General features: G+C 46.9%; 1 protein-coding gene and 1 long non-coding RNA gene across 2 annotated transcripts in view; one reads left to right on the top strand and one right to left on the bottom strand.

Annotated features, from left to right (window-relative positions):
* RASGRP1 (RAS guanyl releasing protein 1) overlaps window positions 1-4,535 on the bottom strand; it is a 68,798-nt gene extending 64,263 nt beyond the window's left edge. The window contains exons 1-2 of the mRNA XM_054028659.1: window positions 4,450-4,535; window positions 1,306-1,487 (exon numbers count right to left, since the gene is read on the bottom strand). Coding sequence (XP_053884634.1) covers window positions 1,306-1,487; window positions 4,450-4,481 — 214 coding nt within the window. The 5' untranslated portion in view covers window positions 4,482-4,535. The remainder of the gene's footprint in view (window positions 1-1,305; window positions 1,488-4,449) is intronic.
* Window positions 3,839-9,350, top strand: LOC128837449 (uncharacterized). Its single transcript, XR_008444944.1, has 3 exons — window positions 3,839-3,925; window positions 4,474-4,744; window positions 5,294-9,350. It is a non-coding gene; the product is annotated as an uncharacterized LOC128837449 (long non-coding RNA).
* The last annotated feature ends 9,180 nt before the right edge of the window (window positions 9,351-18,530 follow it).

Here is an 18,530-nt window from a genome sequence, read left to right as displayed (position 1 = left end):
TCGTACGTAGTAAAATTCAATAAAACTGGATGGAGGAGAAAAGGATTGTTGGTTCTCTTCTTCTGCAGAGGTGTATGTCTTCCCTTGCAAATTCTTTATCAACAGTAAGTAACAATCCATGCTTTCCTCACTGGGGTGTTGCAAGGATTAGTCATGGTTTGTAGAGTGCTTTGAAGAGGTAAAGCACCATATCAATACTAAGTCTTATTTAACTCCTATAAATCCTTCACGGAAAAGAAACTCATCGAACTGCAACTCACCCTATGTGTACTGTATGTACAAATACAACTTCCACTGCTCTGCCTATTTTTTGCAATTGACAACAAGAAGTTTGTTGGACATTTAGAAAAATCGGTGTCATACTCAGCTTAATCTCCATTTGAAAAATCTGCAGTTTTCATGTTGGTTTACAGCTATAAAAAGGTGAACTCTACAAATAAACACAAATTTATTTGGGATGCCACAAGCTGCTGCTAGGGACTGAAATATCCAGCACATAGCATGGAAGACTATCATATTGGCAGTAAAAAAAGAAAATGGTACTTTATAGTCAAAGAAATACATCATTTAAAAAATAAATGATTTTAAAATACTTAGATTTCTATCTTTATTCTTTATAAAGGCTTTGAAGCCCTCCATTTGATTCCATAAAATATCAAAAATAGTGAAAATAGTGATGAAAATAATAATGAAAATAGAAAGCATCTTTTTTGGTTTTTGCACAAGTTAAACATCTCAAATGGTACTCTTCAATGTAGATATTTTGCTGGTGAAAGTAACAAATCATGAATAATTTATAAGCCAAAAAGTATATGATTGGGCTTTTCACTTGAATCTTTTCTCCTTAAGAGCTGATTTTTGTAAGTATCTCTTCTGATTAAGTAACAAGCATTCCTACTTTACTGCACCTAGTCCACAAAACAACTCTTCTAATTTCTCACTAGACAATATACACACATTTACACAGTTTGAGAATATTGCACTCTCCATTTTCCAACGTTTACTTGTTAAACATCCATCCATGTGCAAAGAATTTTTCCGTTCTGTGCATGGAGTAACAAAAAATAAAATGAAAATCACTTCACTTCAAATGCCTGGTAACTTTACTGTACTGATTAGGAGTGCCTTCCCAGAAAAGAATGTTATCATTCTAAATTCTCATCATATATTACATAAATTTATAGATTCCTATTTTATATATATAAATGCTTGACTATATCTTAACGTTTCACAAGTTACCTAAACTGCTACTGTACAAAGGTCTGAAAACATTTACCCACGATTGTTTCAAATCAGGACACTCACCAAAAGACTGAAGGCAGGTTTCAATGAGGTTCTCCAGGCTGGCGCCTTTGGCTAAGTGTCCCAAAGGCATCATTATTCTGAACTCAGTAATCTGGGTAGGATTTGAATGGGAGGCACAACGACTGATCTGCTTCAGTTCAAGTGCTGTTTTAGGGGCAGTGCTGCATCTTTGTGCAGGTTTCCTAAAGGAAAGGACAACAGTCAAGTGAGTACAATGAGAGCAAGGCAGTGGCAAATTTCACACAAGCCTCCACTGCGGGTTGGAAAAGGAGGAGAGATTTAAAAGGCAATTAGCTCCCCGGAGTTGGGTTGGTGAAAAACATAACCCTCCCACTTGGCAAATGCACCAAAGAAACCTCTCCTTATCAAATATATTTAGCCCCGAAAATATGGCTCTTTAGAGCATGGTTATAGAGCTCTTTGTTTTTTAAATCTATATATTTCAATCTTAATGTAAACATAATTCCCAAGCAAAGCAACAGGCATTCATATAATCTGACATTTCATCTAAAATCAAACAATGTACATTATAACACTGGGAAAATGTCCCTGTAATGACCATTCAGCCTATGGATATTTACATTTGGGCACTATGATGAAAGTGAATGGATTTAAGCCCGTAGTCAAACCCTGAACAATTCTGGAAGACATTAAAAAAACAAAACAAAACAAAAAAAAAAACTTAAGAAATAATGATAAGAGCTCATGCCTGAAATATCAGCATGATTTTACAGTGGAATAATTTATAGTTACATCTTTTGTTTCTCCTCTTAACTGCTCCTGTAAATGTCCACTTATACTGAATTTTTCTTGCTAAGTTACTAATGACTGTATTAACAACCTTATTGGTCAGACTTTTCCAAGGTGGCCACTAAAACTGCACCCATAATTCTGTAAGTGCCTATTTTAGATGTGTATTTTTCACACCAGAAGGTTTTGTAAGTACAAAAAGCTTCTGTGTTTACAAATAACATTTGAGTTTACTTTATTTGTACATACAAATTACAATTTTCATGCAAACATAAGAGATTGAGAAGGCACAAAAAATCATAGATAAAATGTGTGCTCAAATTTGCATTTGCAAAGCTGCAGGCACCATTTTGAAATGCCTTTGAAAATATGGCCTGATATTTCCCTGTCAGTGATCACCGCTCCGTTCAATAAAATGGTTAGCTGTTTCAAGGAATGTAAGTTGCACCCCACTGAAACATCTTCTAAGAGAGAATGTTAAAAATCATATGTGGGGTGAATTTTACTGATGGTGGAAGTAACACACAGATGGCATTGCCTGGAACAAAACTTGGTACAGTAAGCAGCAGTGCAGATCTCCTTCATGCACAGTTCGAACCCTGCACTGAAACTCATATTTTAACCCCTGTAGGTTCAGGTGCCAATATAAAATACTTATTCAATACAGTTTTTCATAACCAAAGCACTTAAGATATTAATTAATGAAATCTAGCAAAGGCCCTGTAAGGTAGGTTTTTAGAGTTAAATTGTTTCTGGTGTAAACCCACTCTCTGTATATTACTGATAAGGAAGACAAGCTACAGGGGGAGTGATTTTAGTGTTAGAGCTGAAAGTAGAATTCAGGCATTCCTGACTCCAGGTCTGTACTCCAAGGGGAGTTATGCATGCCTAACGAAGAGAATAGTGCCCCTATGCCATAGCTCCAGCAACGACTCTCAATCCTTATCTGCAATTTCTCTGCCATTAGAGTGCTGTGTAGTTCATGACATTCATTTCACATGTCATGTATGACCACGCTTGAAGCCAAATCACCAGAAATACAAAGCTAGTGTATGATGGTGCTGCTGATAGAGCTGATACTAAACACCCCCATCCATTCCTGTTGAAGTTAGAATTCTTCACACAGCCTGTATCAGCTTGTCTCCTATTTTGTCTAAATGTGCCTTCCCTTAGCTTTATTGTGTGACCTCCTGGTCTCATTTTATGGGTCTAGGTAACTGGAAGGGACCGATCAGCTTACAAGGTGCCCTTTGTTGATTCCCTTCCAACTCCCGTTCAAGCCAGGCTGCTACAGTATTATAGTGGCAGTGAAACAAAAATTACATGCAGCAGGTGTATTATTTTGGCTGGTGCTAAGACCGCACTCAGAACTGAACAGTGCACAAAATAACGACAGTCCCCACCCCACAGAGCTTACAGCATGGCACTTTCTGCTTTCAAAGCAGGGTACAGAGGGTAACTAATCAATGACATTAGCTGAATTCATCAATTCAAAATATCTCCACTTACAGCAGTTAGTCAGCGTGTAAGGGGAGTGGAAGTGAACAGACTTCTTTTTTTTTCCACCCTGGATTTCCATTGCAAACTTTTGAAGGGAAAAAGAAATCACAAAGTAATGAATGTCAGCTTGTGGGCTAGCACCCAGCACTAGGCGGTGTTCCCATGTGAGAGGACTAGCACCAAAGTGATGACTTCTCACACACTGCACTATAGACTAAAGCACGCTACCCCAAAGGGACAGGTGACTAGATTTTTTAGACAGAATAAGAGATGCCACAGGCTCTGACATTCCTGCAACAGCAACCACAGGGGAAGCAAGACCACTCCAGCAGCATTCCTGCTAGGACACCCCATTTATTACAACTTTCAGGTATTCTCAGTCCACCCCGCTTTTCAAAGCAAGACAAAAGCCCAGCTCCAGCTGGAAAAGTTACCATCAAGATGGGGAAATAGGATCTTTTTACCACCACATTTCCTTCCCCTCTTTCCCCCGGAGTAATTGGGTAGGAAAGCGATGGGCTTTAGACACGCTAATGCAGCAGCCTGGATTTCAATCTTCAGGGCACTGCTTTCCCTTGCAGGTCACTTCATCCCATCCTCCCTGCAAGCGCGGCAGCAAGGCAGCTCTGGCCAAGCCACCCAGGCCCGAGCCCAGCGCGGGCTCTCCAGAACCAGGAGTGGGTCTGGGCGCCCGAGGCACAGGGTCCGCTAACTCCGCCGTTCAGCGCGAGGACAACGCGCGTGTGGGAGGGAGAGGGGTCCCGGGAACAGCCCCGGCCCATCCATTTGCCCTGCATTCCCTCCCGCCTGCATCTGCCGTCTCTGCACCCCCTCGCGCCGCCAGGGACCCCCCGCCTGGAGAGGGATCACGAAGCAAAGTCACGGCAAGCTTACGGGTTCTCCTTCCTCTTCCCTAAGGTTCCCATTTCGGAGCCAGCCGCAGCTCTGCCGGGATCACATGGCGAACGGGATCACCAGGAGCAGCGAGGTTTCTGGGGAGCAGCCCTGGGCATTGCATCGCTCCCTCCTCCCCTCTCGCTCTGTTTCCACCCCCTGAGCAGCTTCGCTAGAGAAGCAGTTGCGAGCGGTGCAGCGGCCGCCGCCGCCAGCTGTGACGAATGAGGGCGAAGATCTTATCGGCAGAAGGAAGTGCTCCGCTGCTCTTCTCCGAAGCCGCCGCGCTTAACAGGTATGGAACCGCAGCAGACTCCTGCTCGCGCGGGCTTATGGCAGCAGCAGCATGTTCCAGGGCAGGGCTCTGTCTGCAACGCACTTGCTTACCCCGGCGGGCCGAGAGGGCTTCAAAGCCCCGCGGAGTTTCATGCTAACCGGAGAAAGTCATTTTCCATTTTCAGTGGAACACTGTTTTTGGTTTGGTTCGTTTGGGGTTTTTTTAAATGGCTTTTCTTTCTTTCTTTCGTTTTTTTTTTTTTTTTTTTTTTTTTTTTTGGTCACTATGGGAGCCAAAAACTGCTTCCGAAAATGTTCAGGATTTTAACAAAATCCCAAAAAACTACAAAGAATTATTCACTGCCAACTAAATTCTGTTAATTTTTGCTGATTCTACACACACACACAAATCCTTTCCCAGCCACCTGTATTATAAACCCGTTCAGACCCTCTATTCTCCCTATCAGTTGATAGCATACCCTATCCTCCCTGCACCTCAGCTTCCCCACCTGTAGAATGGGGATAAAGATGCCTGGCCACTTCTGCCAGATTGTGTTTCTGTTTTCAGATCTATCTGTTAAGAGATCTTTCTACATACTAAGAATTCTTCAGTTATTTATATAACACAGTAGATGTGCCTGGAGCTTACAGGCAAGGAAAAAACAAAAGAGTTGCCCGTCTGCAAGTCAAGGTAAGCAAAAAGCAGAGTGGGGGAGAGGGAAATGGTAGAAGAAATGCCAGATCCAAGGAAACCCCATGTGGAGACCATGTTCCATTAGAACAGGAGTGGGCAAACTTTTTGGCCTGAGGGCCACATCGGGTTTCCGAAATTGTGTGGAGGGCCGGTTCCCCAAACAGCCAGACGTGGCCAGGCCCCCACCCCCTATCCGACCCCCTGTGCTTCTTGCCCCCGACAGTCCCCCCGGGGCTCCTGCCCCATCCACCCGCCCCTCCCCCCCACTCCCTGGCCCCTGACTGCCCTCTGCCGTCCCATCCAACCCCTCCTCTCATTCCTGACTGCCCTCCCAGGACCCCTGCCCCATCCAACCACCCCTTCTCCCTGTCCCCTGACCGCCCCCGGAATGCCAGCCCCTGACTGTCCCCTGCCACCCCATCCAACCTCCTCTCTCCTTCCTGACTGCCCCCCCCGGGATCCCTGCTCCCATTCAACCCGCCTGTTCCCTAACCTCTGACCGTCCCAACCCCTATCCACACCCCCGTCCCCTGACCACCACCCCAAACTCCACTGCCCTCTATCCAACCGCCCTCCCCTCGCTCCCTGCCCCCTTACTGCACTGCCTGGAGCACCGGTGGCTGGCGACGCTAAAAGCCATGCCGCCCTGAGCACCAGGACAGGCAGCCGTGCCACCTGGCTGGAGCCAGCCACACCACCGTGCAGCACAGAGCCCCGCTGCCCAGAGCATTGCGCCAGTGGCGCAGTGAGCTGAGGCTCCGGGGGAGGGGGAACAGCAGGAGAGGGGTCAGTGGCTAGCGTCCCCAGCCGGGAGCTCATGGGCCCGGCAGGAAGGTCCCGTGGGCTGTAGTTTGCCCACCTCTGCATTAGAATCATAGGATTAGAAGGGCCCACAAGAGTCATCTAGTCTAACCCCCTGCCAAGATGCAGGATTTGTTGTGTCTAAACCATCTAAGGCAGATGGCTGTCCAGCCTCCTTTTGAAAATCTCCAGTGAAGAAGCTTCCACAACCTCTCTAGGCAGTCTGGTCCATTGTCCTACTGTTTTTACAGTTAGGAAGTTTTTCCTGAGATTCAATCTAAATCTGCTATGCTGTAGTTTGAACCCACTATTTCTTGTCCTGCCCTCTGTGGACAAAGAACTACATCCATCTTTTTTATGTCAGCCTTTCAAGTATCTGAAGACAGCTATCATTGTTGTAGGAGCAGCAGTTATCTGTATGCTATGTATAACCTGTATGCTCAAAAGGTCTGTTATGCTTCCCCCCTCCTTTGTCTCCTCTCCCTTTCTGAATACCTGTGAAGTGGCTTTCCCTCTCCCCCTCCCTCCTGAAATGCTTGTGGGATGAATGGGCTGGTTGAACAGCTGGAAGATCAGAAGAGCTCCCAGGTAGACAAGGTGTCTGGGACTCTAATTAGGCAGCGATCACACACCCAATGCATGGACACTGCATGGACACTGCCTGAGGTAGAGTGTGACCAATCACATGCGGCCAAGTCATCTCTAGTCACAGGCCATGAGGAACAGGTCCTTAACAGGGGAAGGGGCCATGTGCTCAGGAGTGCCCTCACAAGCTTGTACCTCCCGTGAAGGCCTTTCGCCCGGACCGCCTGGCCAGTGGTTCACTGCGTTGCATTCCATCGTGCCTTGGGAAGACTTACCTTCATCACACCGTCCATCGCTGTGCTGTGGAACACTTACCTTGAAGGATCCTGACATCTCCAGTGTCATGCCTGTCCTGGGAGCGTGAGGATGCGAGTGTGAATGTGACACCCCCCCACACCTTTTGAGCTTAGCTATCAATATAATAAACGTGCTGCTTTCTGCCAAACTCTGGTGGGTCATTAGTCCTCCCTAAGCTTACTAGCTGGGCCAATTTCAGGTAACATTAATGGTGGAGAATGCGGGCAGCTTAGTGGAGAATTTGACCCAAGAGTAAGGTTCCCCTGGTGCCACCCCCGCTCTCCCCCCGGTGGTCTCTTGGGTGGGTCTATCTCGAGCCTGTGTGAAAAAGTGGTAGGCTAGCAACCCACTGCAGGGAGAAAAGGATACTGCTGTTAAGTATGCCATTATGGGGCAAGGGGAAGAAAAAGGCAAAGCAGTCTGAGCGAGAAGACACCTCCCCCGTGGGGAGCGGCATCTCTGCCTGGGGTGTTGTTAGAATGGCTCCAAAAGAAAGGGGCGGACCCCTGGATCCCAGGGGCGGTTCCACCTGGGAGTACAATTCATGAGTTGGAGAAGGAACGGGATATGTGGAATGTGCAGGCTCTGACTGCTAGCGCCCAGGCATCTTCCCTCTGTAGCCGCAGTACAGGTGGTGACAGCAGAGGAGGAGCGGGAGTGGGTGGAAGTAGAGAATGCCGCTCTGAGCCAGGTAGTTACCTGCCTGAAGGATCTGGTCCTGGAGGGGTCCGCCCAGGAGAACAGGATCCGGGGGCCTTATTCAGCCTGGGTCACTGCCATTGGGGTGAAAGCCCAGGGGGGTGCGGGACCATATAACGATTGGGACAGGGATATCTGGTATGATCAGGATCCCCCGGATCCAGACTCCCGGTGGCCGGACCCCAGACACCATGGACAACTCAAACGAGCAGGGTCTGCCGCGGTGGGAGCACTGTGCTAATTTGTTTCTAAGCATCTATCTTTCAGCCTCCAAACCAGAACATCAGGAGAGCTGGTACCAGCTGAAGAGTTATAAAAATACCATGGTTATAGTGTCGCGACAAAGTCTGTGTTCAGTGCTCTGTGTTGCATGTTCTGTGTCTGTCTCTGGTGGATGTCCTGTGCTAGGTTGGGTCCAGAGAGAGAGGGGATACTACACTAGACAGGGTAAATGCCTTTTCCTCTCCCTACTTCCCTCATCTCCAACCAAATTATCAATCACATCCACCTCTGTCCAAAAGACTTTGGCCCCCAATACATCAGGATTATTTTTGGTTAGGTTCTCTAATAATCATTTTGTTGTTAAGTTTTGTTATTGATACTGGTACTCCTACAAATCTTATTTGTTGTGTGTACTTAAGGGCTACGGTTGACTTTTATTGTTTGATGGCTATTGCAGCATCAAACTTGGGCCTCATTTTGTTTGTCAATGTACCCAATTATTGTAATGGTGATGGTTTTACTGTATTCCCAATTATTATTATTGTGATTGTTTGCATTTGTATTATGTTATATCTGGTGTTAGTCAATTGTAATGGTTTTAGTTATATTCATCTGGTTATGACTGTTTGGTTTGTTTGCAACAGATCACCTGTGTCCTACAACAACAACAGCTACTGTAATGATAATAGATCAATGGGCGGAGTGTTGTAGGAGCAGCAGTGATCTGTATGCTATGTATAACCTGTATGCTCAAAAGGTCTGTTATACCCCCACCCTTTTGTCTCCTCTCCCTCTCTGAATACCTGTGAAGTGGCTTTTCCCCTCCCCCTCCCTCCTGAAATGCTTGTGGGATGAATAGGCTGGTTGAACGGCTGGAAGATCAGAAGAGCTCCCAGGTAGACAAGGTGTCTGGGACTCTAATTAGGCAGCACTCAAACACCCAATGCATGGACACTGCCCGAGGTGGAGTGTGACCAACCAGACGCAGCCAAGTCATCTCTAGTCGCAGGCCAGGAGGAGCAGGTCCTTAAAAGGGGAAGGGGCCATGTGCTCAGGAGTGCACTCACAAGCTTGTACCTCCCGTGAAGGCCTTTCGCCCGGACTGCCTGGCCAGTGGTTCACTGCGTTGCATTCCATCGTGCCTTGGGAAGACTTACCTTCATCACACCGTCCATCACTGTGCTGTGGGACACTTACCTTGAAGGATCCTGACATCTCCAGTGCCATGCCTGTCCTGGGAGCGTGAGGATGCGAGTGTGAATGTGACCCCCCACACTCTCTTTTGAGCTTAGCTATCAATATAATAAACGTGCTGCTTTCTGCCAAACTCTGGTGGGTCATTAGTCCTCCCTAAGCCTACTAGTTGGCCCAATTTCGGGTAACGATGATATCCCTCCTTAACAGGGGCGGCTCTAGGCACCAGCGTACCAAGCGCATGCCTGGGGCGGCAAGCCATGGGGGGCGGCCTGCTGGTCGCTGTGAGGGCAGCAGTCAGGCTGGCTTTGGCTGCATGCCTGCGGGAGGTATGCTGGTAACTCAGATTCGGCAGCAATTCGGCGGGGGGTACGCCAAAGGTGCAGGACCGGCAGACCTCCCGCAGGCATGCCACTGAATCCGCGTTACTAGCGGACCTCCCGTAGGCATGCCGCCAAAGCCTGCCTCACTGCCGTGCTTGGGGCGGCAAAATACATAGAGCCGCCCCTCCCCCTTAATCCCTTTTTCCAATGAAACATACCCAGTTCCTTCAGCCTTTGGTCATATTGTATGCATTCTATCCCTTTGATCATTGATCTGGAGGAGGCAGGGCTGTAGTGGGCAGCCATTCTCCACATAATCATCCTCTTCAACCATTACTCCTGGGGGAATTCTGCATCACTGCACATGCACAGAATTTATATCCCCCACAGATTTCTTTGCTTCCCTGCAGAAAAATGACTTTCTGATGGGGAAGCAGAGGGAAGTCACAAGAGTGGTCATGCGACCTTCCTCAGCAGTATGTTTTGGGTGCCCAGGGCAGCTGCAAGAGAGGTAAATCACTGTAGGGCAGGAGGTGGAACTGGGGAAAAGCCGGCTGGTGGCTCTGACCCTGTGCCAGGCTCAGCTGCTAGTCTGGGCTAGGGAGGACGGGACTCCCTCTTCCCCTGCACGGCATCAAGGGCCAGGTCAGACCCACCTGCCACTTCCTGCACCCATCGCTCCTCAGCTGCAGGGAGAAGGATCCCTCTATGGGGAGCTGCTCCTCCATCCACCCAACCCCCGTGCATCCAGACCCCTCATACCCAGACCCTTCTGCTGAGCCCCCCCGCCCTCCCTCGCACTCAGAAGCCCCCCCGATGAGTCTCCCTGCACCTGGACCACCCCAAAAAGTCACCCGCATCCAGATCCCCACCCCACCAAGCCCCAACCAATTGCACCTGGATCCCCACCCCACACCCTCAGTATCTGGACCCCACACTGAGCCCACCACATGCAGGACCCCCCCCACACCAAGCTCTATCCCCCTCACCCCCAGGCCCTCCCCAGCTGATCCCCAACCACCTCCACCTGGACCCCCCTGTAGAGTCCCGTTACCATTGCACTCAGCACCCCCTAACAAGCCCCTGTGCATCCAGAACTCTCCACACCCAGATTCCCCACTGAGCCACCTGTACCCAGATAGCCCCCCACAGAACCCTCTCAACCCACACCAGGTTACCACCATACTAAGCTGCTCCACACTTGGATCCTGCCTTGCTGAGCCTACCTGCTGCAACTGGCACAGATGGGCAGGGCCCTGGGGTGTCTCTGGGACAGGCCTGGTCCTTACGCTGTGTCAGGGTTGGGTGGAGCCTCACCACTGAGTCAGTGTCCAGGGGTAGGTGGAGAGCTGCACAGACATCTCCCACCTCTGTGCAACAAGTGGCCTGTGCTCCCCAATGCCATGCTCGAGCCTTCACATTTATTTGACAAATAACATTTGCAGAATTTTAAAATATTATGCATAGAATTTTTAATTTTTTGGTGCAGAATGCCCTCAGGAGTAAATCATGCAGGAATTCCAGCAAGAAACTAAATGTTTCAAAACTTCACTAACACACTTAAAGTTGACCAGTGGTGCCTCCTGCCTTTCCAGACACGCAGTAAACCCCTGAAGGGGAAGGTCACTGGAGGATCCATCCTATGCTGTTGTGAAGGCTGGAGGGATTGAGGAACTGTGTGAGCATGCTGATTTAGAATTATTTCTCTCATTTAAAATAAATAATTTCTGCCCTTAATTTCACTGTGCGACCTCCTTGTCCTTGTTTTATGGGACAGAGTAAAAAAAGAGGGACTGATCCGTTTTCATTGTCCTCTTACCTCAGAGGTGGGCAAACTACGGCCTGCGGGACCCTCCTGCCTGGCCCTTGAACTCCTGTCCCAGGAGGCTAGCACCCGGCCCCTCCCCCCCTGTTCCCTCTCCCCAGCAGCCTCCGTTCACTGCGCCGCCAGCACAATGCTCTGGACAGCGGGGCTGCGAGCTCTTGCCTGGCAGCATAGCTGCAGAGCTGGCCTGACCCAGTGCTCTGCGTGGCGTGGCTGTAGCGACGCCAGCCACCAGTGCTCCAGGCAGCGCGGTAAGGGAGCAGGGAGCAAGGGGGTTGGATAGAGGGCAGGGGAGTTCGGGGTGGTGGTCAGGGGGCGGAGGTGTGGATAGGGGTCAGGGTGGTCAGATTGCGGGGAACAGGGGATTGAATGGGGGCAGGTGTCCCTGGGGGGCAGTCAGGAATGAGAGGAGGGGTTGGATGTGGAGGCCGAGGGGGCAGTCAAAGGCAGGGGTTCCGGGGCTGGTCAGAGAGAAGGGGTGGTTGGATGGGGCGGGGGCAGTCAGGAAGGAGAGGAGGGGTTGGATGGGACGGTGGGGGGCAGTCAGGGGATAGGGAGGGGTGGATGGGGCAGGGGTCCCGGGGGGGCCATCAGGGGGGTGAGAAGCAGGGGGGGGTTGGATAGAGGGCGGGGGCCGGGCCACGCCTGGCTGTTTGGGGAGGCACAGCCTCCCCTAACCGGCCCTCCATACAATTTCAGACACATGATGTGGCCCTCAGGCCAAAAGGTTTGCCCGCCCCTGGTTTACCTGGCTTAAATAAAAGGGCCTGAAGTTCTTTTTCATTCTGAGAGGTGACAAACCCTTTCACCCAATCAGGCAGAAAATCTGTGAGTCCAAACTCACTGCATTTCCTGTCTCTTACATAGGGAACAATCTGATCCAAGGTTCTTGCCTTGAGGGATTTAAAATCTAAATTAATTAGGATGTATTGAAGGCCCTGAAGTTGTAGTTTAGCAGGGTGTGGATAATGGATATTATGTGACCTCAGAGTAATGACTATCTCAACATATTCATTTCCAGTCTAAAAAGGCACTGGCAGGTGAGTAAGCTGGCTCAAGAAATCTTTAATCGGATACAAAGGTCATTAATTCAAGTCTGACTAGTTCGGTAATGGCTGAAAGAAGTTACCTTCCAAATGTTCTGTGAGTTATGTGAAATGAGTTGTTGAGTTCAGTTCCTAGTGGTCAGGTCACATCAAAATTCACCATCCCAATTAGTACTAATTAGCATCCTCATATACAGTCTGTTCAGAAAGTCCAAGGGCTGAATGAGCATAGAAACTGAATTGCCTATTCTGTTCTAGAGGTAGTGACTTGAAGCAGCACATTGGTGGGATGGGAGAGCATTCACTGGCAGTGCCTTCCCTGTTTAGTGAATAATTATACATCTCCTAGGCCATCAATACGGCACTTTTCATGAGGAACAAATGAACCAATCATTTAACTGCTCTGTCTATGTCAGCCATAACAGTGCATTATTTTACAATATCACACCTCTGGAGTTTCAGGGAGAACCTCAAATGTTGAACTTGGTCACACCAGCCCCCTCTCCTTCCCAAACCACATTTCTGCGAATAAAGGAGCATTCTTTACCCTCTAGCACAAGTTAAAAGCAATGGCATGAAATTGCATCCCTTTGTATGGGCAAAGTACCTTCTCAGAGAGTGCCTGATATAAAAATTAGACTTGGTGGCTCTTTCCAAATCCTTTTTAATTATCAACTAAAACCTCATTTTGTTAATGTCTGTCAAAATATAGAAATTATAGTTCAGATTTGGTGAAAAGATTTATAAGAGTCAGTAAAAATTTATGACTCAGACTTTCAGGACCAGGATACTCAGAGATGTGTCTGCAGATAAGAATGGTGAAATACAGTAGGTCATTGTTTGTTTAAAAATGCAATTGGATGAAGGACTAAAGAGTGGCCTCAAGTTGTGATTCAGAGTTTCAACTGAAAGGGCAAACATTACTCTTAATGCTAATAGCAGTAAATACATGTCGTGAAAGCATAAGGCATTGTACTTTCCAGTACTTCTTTAGGGACTGTTGCTCTCTAGCTGGTAGATGTTCCCAGAACATCCTTGATTGGTGCTGTTCTGTCCCTCACTCCACTTCTCACTCCCTCTTCTCTCCTCACCATGCTGCTAGAGCCTTGAGGGGCTTGAAAAACTATGTAAGAGATTCTCTCTGAAGAACCACCTGCCTGGCCACCAGTGCTCATTAATCACAACCCTTTGCTGCTGCACTATAAACAGCTCATGTTTGGGTGCTGGGACTGTGTTATCAAAGGTAACTCAGTCATCATAGTGCCATCCTGCCTAAGCCTGGGATCCAGTCAGCTTTCATAAGCCAGCCAATGTAGGCTTCGACAGCGAGGTTCAGTGTCACAGTTTCAGGATTTCCCCTCCATTGTCCATCAAGGGCACACACTTAAGGTTTCCCGCTCCCCGACAGCACCTCTCTTGGATGGAGAACCACATCTCTCCCCATCCTGACCAGCATTTTAAGGCTTCACAGCCCCTTGCTATCCTCTGTGATATCCCCAGCATAACAGACTGCCTAACAGACAGCCCCTGCACTTTGTTTTCTCTCCGCAGGCAGTAACAGTGTTTTTACCAGCAGTTAATACACCACTTTTCCTAAGCAAGCACATTCAATCTTCAGGTAAAAACATTACAGAGAAAACATAATAAAAACAGATTTAAGCACAGTAAACATAACAGGACTCACCAATCAGTCTTATGGGGCCCAAATTGGCCAAAGTCTTTTCAACCTTTCCACAAGGGTTGCCTCCCCTCCCCCATGAACAGATGATCCTGTCTATTTGCTGGATCAGAAAGAAGGCCTGAGTCAGTTTAAACCCAGCTGTTTTACATCAAAAGCCCTTTCTTTGTCTGTTGGTCTCTGGAAAACCCAGTTAGAAGCAATATATGCAGCCTCTGCAGTGGGAGGTACCTCTCTGGAGGTGTTTACAACCTAAGTGATTCATCTTAATCACCCCCACTGTTTTTGGTTCCTGGAGCTTCCCCCTGGAGCTGCATATAGTCCCTGACCTATAGTGTTACATAAACCATTCATACATGGAATACATTATGGTCCCCAAAGATATTGCATGTGGTTGCAATATCCATCACTTGACAGTAGGGTCCAGATTTTGAAAAGAGTTCTGCACATACAATCAGAGCCAAATTAGCGAGAGTGCTCAGCTTCTATTTAGGCACCAAGGTAAGAGGACAGATTTTTAAAAGAACCAGCGTATTGGGTGCTGAGCTTTTGAGCCAATCTGGTGATAAGTGTAACAATGGAAGTTTCTGGGTGCTGAACACTTTTTCAAGTCTGGCCCTCCGTTTATAGAGGACATCCAGGAAAAGCTAGGTGCTGCAGGAAATAGCATTAGTGATTCAGTAGGTGCTATTCTTCTGAGTCAGCGCTGAACCAGTTTCCAGCATGTTGTCTAAAGATCACTGTGGTCCATGAGATGCCATCTGTCTGATGACACAATGTAAAGATCCTGAGCAGGGCTTGTTGGAAACTTTCTGACGGAACAGTTTTCTGTCGGAAAATTCCGATTCAACTATATCAAAATGTTCCATGGGAATGTGTCAGTGTCAGACTCTTCCAATGGAAGCCAGGCGGGTTTCTTGCCAGTTCTCTGGCAACCTGCCTGGTGGTCTGCTCAGGGCCGACTCCAGGGTTTTGGCCGCCACAAGCAGCCAAAAAAAAAAAAAAAAAAGCAGTGATCACAATCTGCGGCGGCAATTCGGCGGAAGGTCCTGTATTCCGAGCGGGAGTGAGGGACCGTCCGCCGAATTGCCGCCGAATAACTGGACCTGCCGCCCCTCTCCGGAGTGGCCGCCCCAAGTACTTGCTTGCCAAGCTGGTGCCTGGAGCCGGCCCTGGGTCTGCTGCAGAGCCAGGCAGCTCTGGGTTCTCAGGGCTTCTAGGCTCTAGGCTCTGTGGCATGGAGCCATAGGTGTTCGATTACTGTGTACTCATACCCTGGCTATCCAACTGTCTCAGGAGACATCCAAATTCTTTGTATAATCAAAGTTTTAGATAAAAAATATTGGAGTTAGAGGACAGAAAACAAAATTCAGATAAACAGGGTTTATATGTTTACTGGTAGATTCAAGAAACACAATTAGGGGTAGAAAGTATCACTGAAAACTGCAGAGAAAAAAAATCCTTGTTTCTTATGCATGAAGATTCATAGAGGGATGTGGCGAGAGGTCCCAATTCAATAATGTTGTTTGAAGTTAAAAATCATCTGGGATGGAGAACAGAGCAAAGATCTTCCAAAAGGCTCATGATGCATCCCGTGTAGATTCACATGCATTAAATTAATCTACATAAAATTCTGCAAAGGGCTGCCACGTATTCTCATTATTGCCCTACTAATTTAATCTAACAATATACATTTCAGTGGTAGTGAATCAGTTCTTTTATGTTATATATAAGGCGATGTGGGACATTCTGTATCAAAGGTGCTATACAAAATTAAGTCATTATCTATGTCAACTCTAATGATAAAGTAGCATACTGTCATCCTATTGGTTAAAAGGCCTTTTTTCCCCAATTACATTTTTTTTTGTTCTGAAGTTTTCTGACAGCATTCACACCTACAGTAAATTGTGACTGGAATGACACCTTGCTTATCTGAATCAGATTGGAACTCTAGAAGTAGTTTGCCCATACAGACAAAAAAATCAAACAAATTCACATGCATGTACAGACAAAAATTATACATAGAAAAATGCTAAGAATTATTGTGTCCATAGTGTAAATGGACAATACATACTATATATAAAGTTTGTGGTGTCTCCCCCAACAAATAAATGAAGTAATATGATATGCTTCAGTCGTTCTAACATCTTTCAGATCTTATACATATTCAAGGACGTCTCTGGGGCTTTTTTAAAAAAGCAATAGGAGTAATTATCTAAAGTGATTCTCACTTCCAATGAAAATATTCCTAGTTTTCAGCACAAGCAACTAACTATACTGGTAAATAAAGACTGTTCCTTATTTAAAATAGGCTTTGTGCTGTAGACTTCCAAACATGTATTTTTAAAAAATATACGCACTCTGTACATGGTTGAATTTATATGCATATGATCTGGGAGTCTTAATTTGGCAGAATATGATAATAGTGCGATATAAAAGCCTCTACGTGATATAAAAGACTCCCTGTGAAATAGCAGCTCAGGGAGAGGATGTGTGTGTGCGCATTTGACAGAGGTGCATGTGTATTTCAGAGAATGAAAATCAGAATCAAAATTATTTCAGAATGTTTCTTTGAGTAGCTTGTGTCATTTTACCAGAACACAAGTACTGTAATAACATAAGCACAACATTGAGTTATAATGATAGCTAAATGACTTGATTCTATTTCATAAAATCCTGTGTGATGGCGACATTCATTGTAAAACTACTAACAGTTTTTGAATTTTTTGTTTTTGTTTTTTTCAAAGTTTCCAGTACCAGTAAATCCTGGTGACAGATATTTTTACACTTCTTCTACTGAGCACCCCCCCACGAAAAAAGAAAAAACAATCTACACACTGTGCAAAGTTTAAAACTCACCACCTTGTTGGGGTTTGGCTTTATTAGCAAATAAATTAACACTAGGATAACAAGATTCATCTCAAGCCTTTTCCTCAGTTTGAGTGCTCCTAAGGTTCTTGCTGAAGGACTGCCCAGCCCACACTCTGTATTTTCACTCAGTCTAGGCACCCATGTGTCCCCTATATTCAAGTGAGGTGAGGAATCACCTGCTTGAGTGAGTCAACAGGACCTATTTAACCCTTACCCAAGAGGACCAACCCTCAAAGGGCAGAGTTTCAGGCAAACAATGCCAGACTGTCTTTTTCCTATGGGCACTTAAAGATAATGCAAATACTAATACTTTAGTTGGGACTAGTCACACCACTTTTCATTGTAAAAGCCTGTTTTCAGTTGATTATGACTTTGCCAAACTTTACCAGTTTGGGCTAAAATTGTCCATGCCAGGTGTCTACCTTAGGCTGAAGTTTTATGTAAAATTTCAGCAAAACCACTTCAGTGGTTTCCAAGAACAAGGGTAGAGGAAAATACATATATTTGTTGCCCAAGTTAAAAAATTCTGTTGACCTTTTCTCAGATGCTCCAGCAGCCCTATGCTTTGGAGCAGGAACTTGAAATTTGGCAAGAGGGGTGGCCTTTGTGTCAGGGATGTGACTTTTACCATCCTATGAAAATCTGCCAAAATTTAGCCCAGTTATAAGGCTTTGAAAAATCAGTTTGCACGTGTTCACTAGACACTTGCTAGAGATTAAAAGCTAAATTCATTGAAGATTCTGTCCACACTGGGCATGCTCGAGCTCTGGGGTAAGCAGGATTCTCCCTGACCCTGCAGCTCTGGGAGCACTGTATTTGGGTCTGGGGACTGAAACTGAAAGCAGGAACCTGTCTCTACTGTGCTGTCAGTGTTTCCCCAGCTGACACCCAGGCAATGCAGAGAGGGAAGCTGCCTCATTCAAATGCACCGGGAACAAGAGTCAGACCTGATGGGGTGTGTATTGTGGGAGTAGATTAGGACAAGGAGCATGAAACTGGGGTGTGGACAAACTGAGACTGGGAGAATTGGGGGGGACCTGAAGCCAGGGAGACTGGGACAGGCAGGGCAGGGAGCCAGGGTAGGAAACTGGTGTGGGATATTGAGATTGGACATAGATCTGGGGGGAGATTGGGACTGGGAACCAGTGGATGGGGGAAGCGGGGAGAGAGCTGACAAAAAATCGGGGTGCAAGGGGATCACTGGAACTGGCTGGTCAAGGAAACTGAGTCTAGGAGGAGAACCTGAGGATTAAAGACTAGGCCTGGTTAGGTCAGAAGAATGGGATGGGATGAAGAGTCAGGGTGGGGAAGAGACAGGAACAGGGCAGAAGTAGTCAAGTTTGGGAGAACAGGCAGAAGGCGCTGTGTCCACTAGAGCACACCCCCCCACTTCCCCTCCCCCAGAGACTGGAATGAAATCCAAGATTCCTGAGTCTCACTATTCTTCTGCTGTCAGCAAATATCTGTGAAACCCATTGGCAAAGTTTGTGTCTCTTCCCTGTCTAGTGGTGGTCCACATAGGAGATGACAACCTACTATTGCTACCAGTTACTCTGTTAGCTCAATTGGC

The sequence above is a fragment of the Malaclemys terrapin genome, chromosome 4, assembly GCF_027887155.1.
Source record: "Malaclemys terrapin pileata isolate rMalTer1 chromosome 4, rMalTer1.hap1, whole genome shotgun sequence".
In the NCBI taxonomy this organism is placed as follows: Eukaryota; Metazoa; Chordata; order Testudines; family Emydidae; genus Malaclemys; species Malaclemys terrapin.
The sequence above is the reverse complement of the archived record's forward strand: the minus strand, read 5'-3'. Positions and strand labels throughout refer to the sequence as shown.